Genomic DNA, 1,157 nt, shown 5'->3' on the forward strand with positions numbered 1-1,157 from the left:
GGCTGGGGGGGGAGGGAGGGAGGGAGGAAGAAGCTGGTGTGAGGCGGCCTTAGCGGGGTCGGCGCCTGGGCTCCGCAGGTGCTGGCCTACGCCTGCGTGTACAGCTTCTACAGCCAGGACACGGAGCACGTGGACGTGGTGGAGCAGCAGACCGAGGCCCTGGAGCTGCACACCAACGCCCTGCAGATCCTCCTGGGTGAGCGCCCTGCCCACTCAGTGCTCTCTCCTGCCCCCTCTCCCCCAGCACCCACCCCCGACACACAAACGGGTGGGTGACCAGAGCCAGCTGCCCACCTTCACTCTGTCCCCTTCCTGTCCTTCATAGCCTTATCACCGTTACAAAGTTCCAGTCCTCAGGTACACAGTACACAGCCCTTCACCCAACCTTTGCTTTGGTTACGACCTGTCCCCACCTCTAGGCGCTAGGCCCCGGTAGATGTGGGTGGCACATAGTGGGCGTCCAGTATGCATCTGTGGAAGGACGGGAAGAAGAGAGGGAGCCCCCGTGCCCTGCCCCCTCTGCAGAAGAGACCCTGCTGCGCTGCAGAGACCTGGGCTCCTCGCTGCGCCTCCTGCGGGCGGAGCACCTCAGCACGGGCCTGGAGCTGCTGCGGCGGATCCAGGAGCGGCTGCTGGCCATCCTGCAGCATTCCACCCAGGTAGCCGCCCACCCGGCCCGGCCGCCCTGGGGGATCCTGAAGGAAAGGCGTCAAGGGCAAATGGACCTGGCGTGCATCCCAGCTCCCAGGCCTGCCCCTTAGCCACCTGGCATTTCCTGGAAAATGGAGTTGGTTATCCCAGATCAAGGGTATTTGGCCAGTTGCTTGCTCCCCAGAATCACCTGGGGAGATTCTTCAAAAGATTCTTCGCAGATGTGGATTTAGAATCCTAGGACTGGGGGCAAAGGACTGGCATCCACCAGAATAGGGGATCTGAGGTTCTTTCTGGCTCTAATACTCTGATGTCGAGTCTAAACTAGGAATCCCACCCTCAGGGAGCTTACGGACTGGTAGTAACTTGGGCAGAAAAGGTGTGAACATACATGGGAAGTGGGGGTGGTGCCTCACCGCAGTATCCTGGGTCCCTGGAGACCACCTCTGAGTCACGTTACACAGAGGCAGTGGCTTGTGGAGGGCGGTGCTGAGCGGGGGGCATTC

General features: G+C 61.4%; 1 protein-coding gene across 1 annotated transcript in view; it reads left to right on the forward strand.

Moving 5' to 3' along the window:
- The window catches only part of CUL9 (cullin 9), a 38,448-nt gene that overhangs the window by 35,611 nt on the left and 1,680 nt on the right, over window positions 1-1,157 (forward strand). The window contains exons 38-39 of the mRNA XM_007458255.1: window positions 79-196; window positions 526-659. Of these exons, the coding sequence (XP_007458317.1) occupies window positions 79-196; window positions 526-659 (252 nt within the window). The remainder of the gene's footprint in view (window positions 1-78; window positions 197-525; window positions 660-1,157) is intronic.

This window comes from Lipotes vexillifer, unplaced genomic scaffold (assembly GCF_000442215.2).
Source record: "Lipotes vexillifer unplaced genomic scaffold, Lipotes_vexillifer_v1.1 scaffold4, whole genome shotgun sequence".
NCBI classification, from domain to species: domain Eukaryota; kingdom Metazoa; phylum Chordata; class Mammalia; order Artiodactyla; family Lipotidae; genus Lipotes; species Lipotes vexillifer.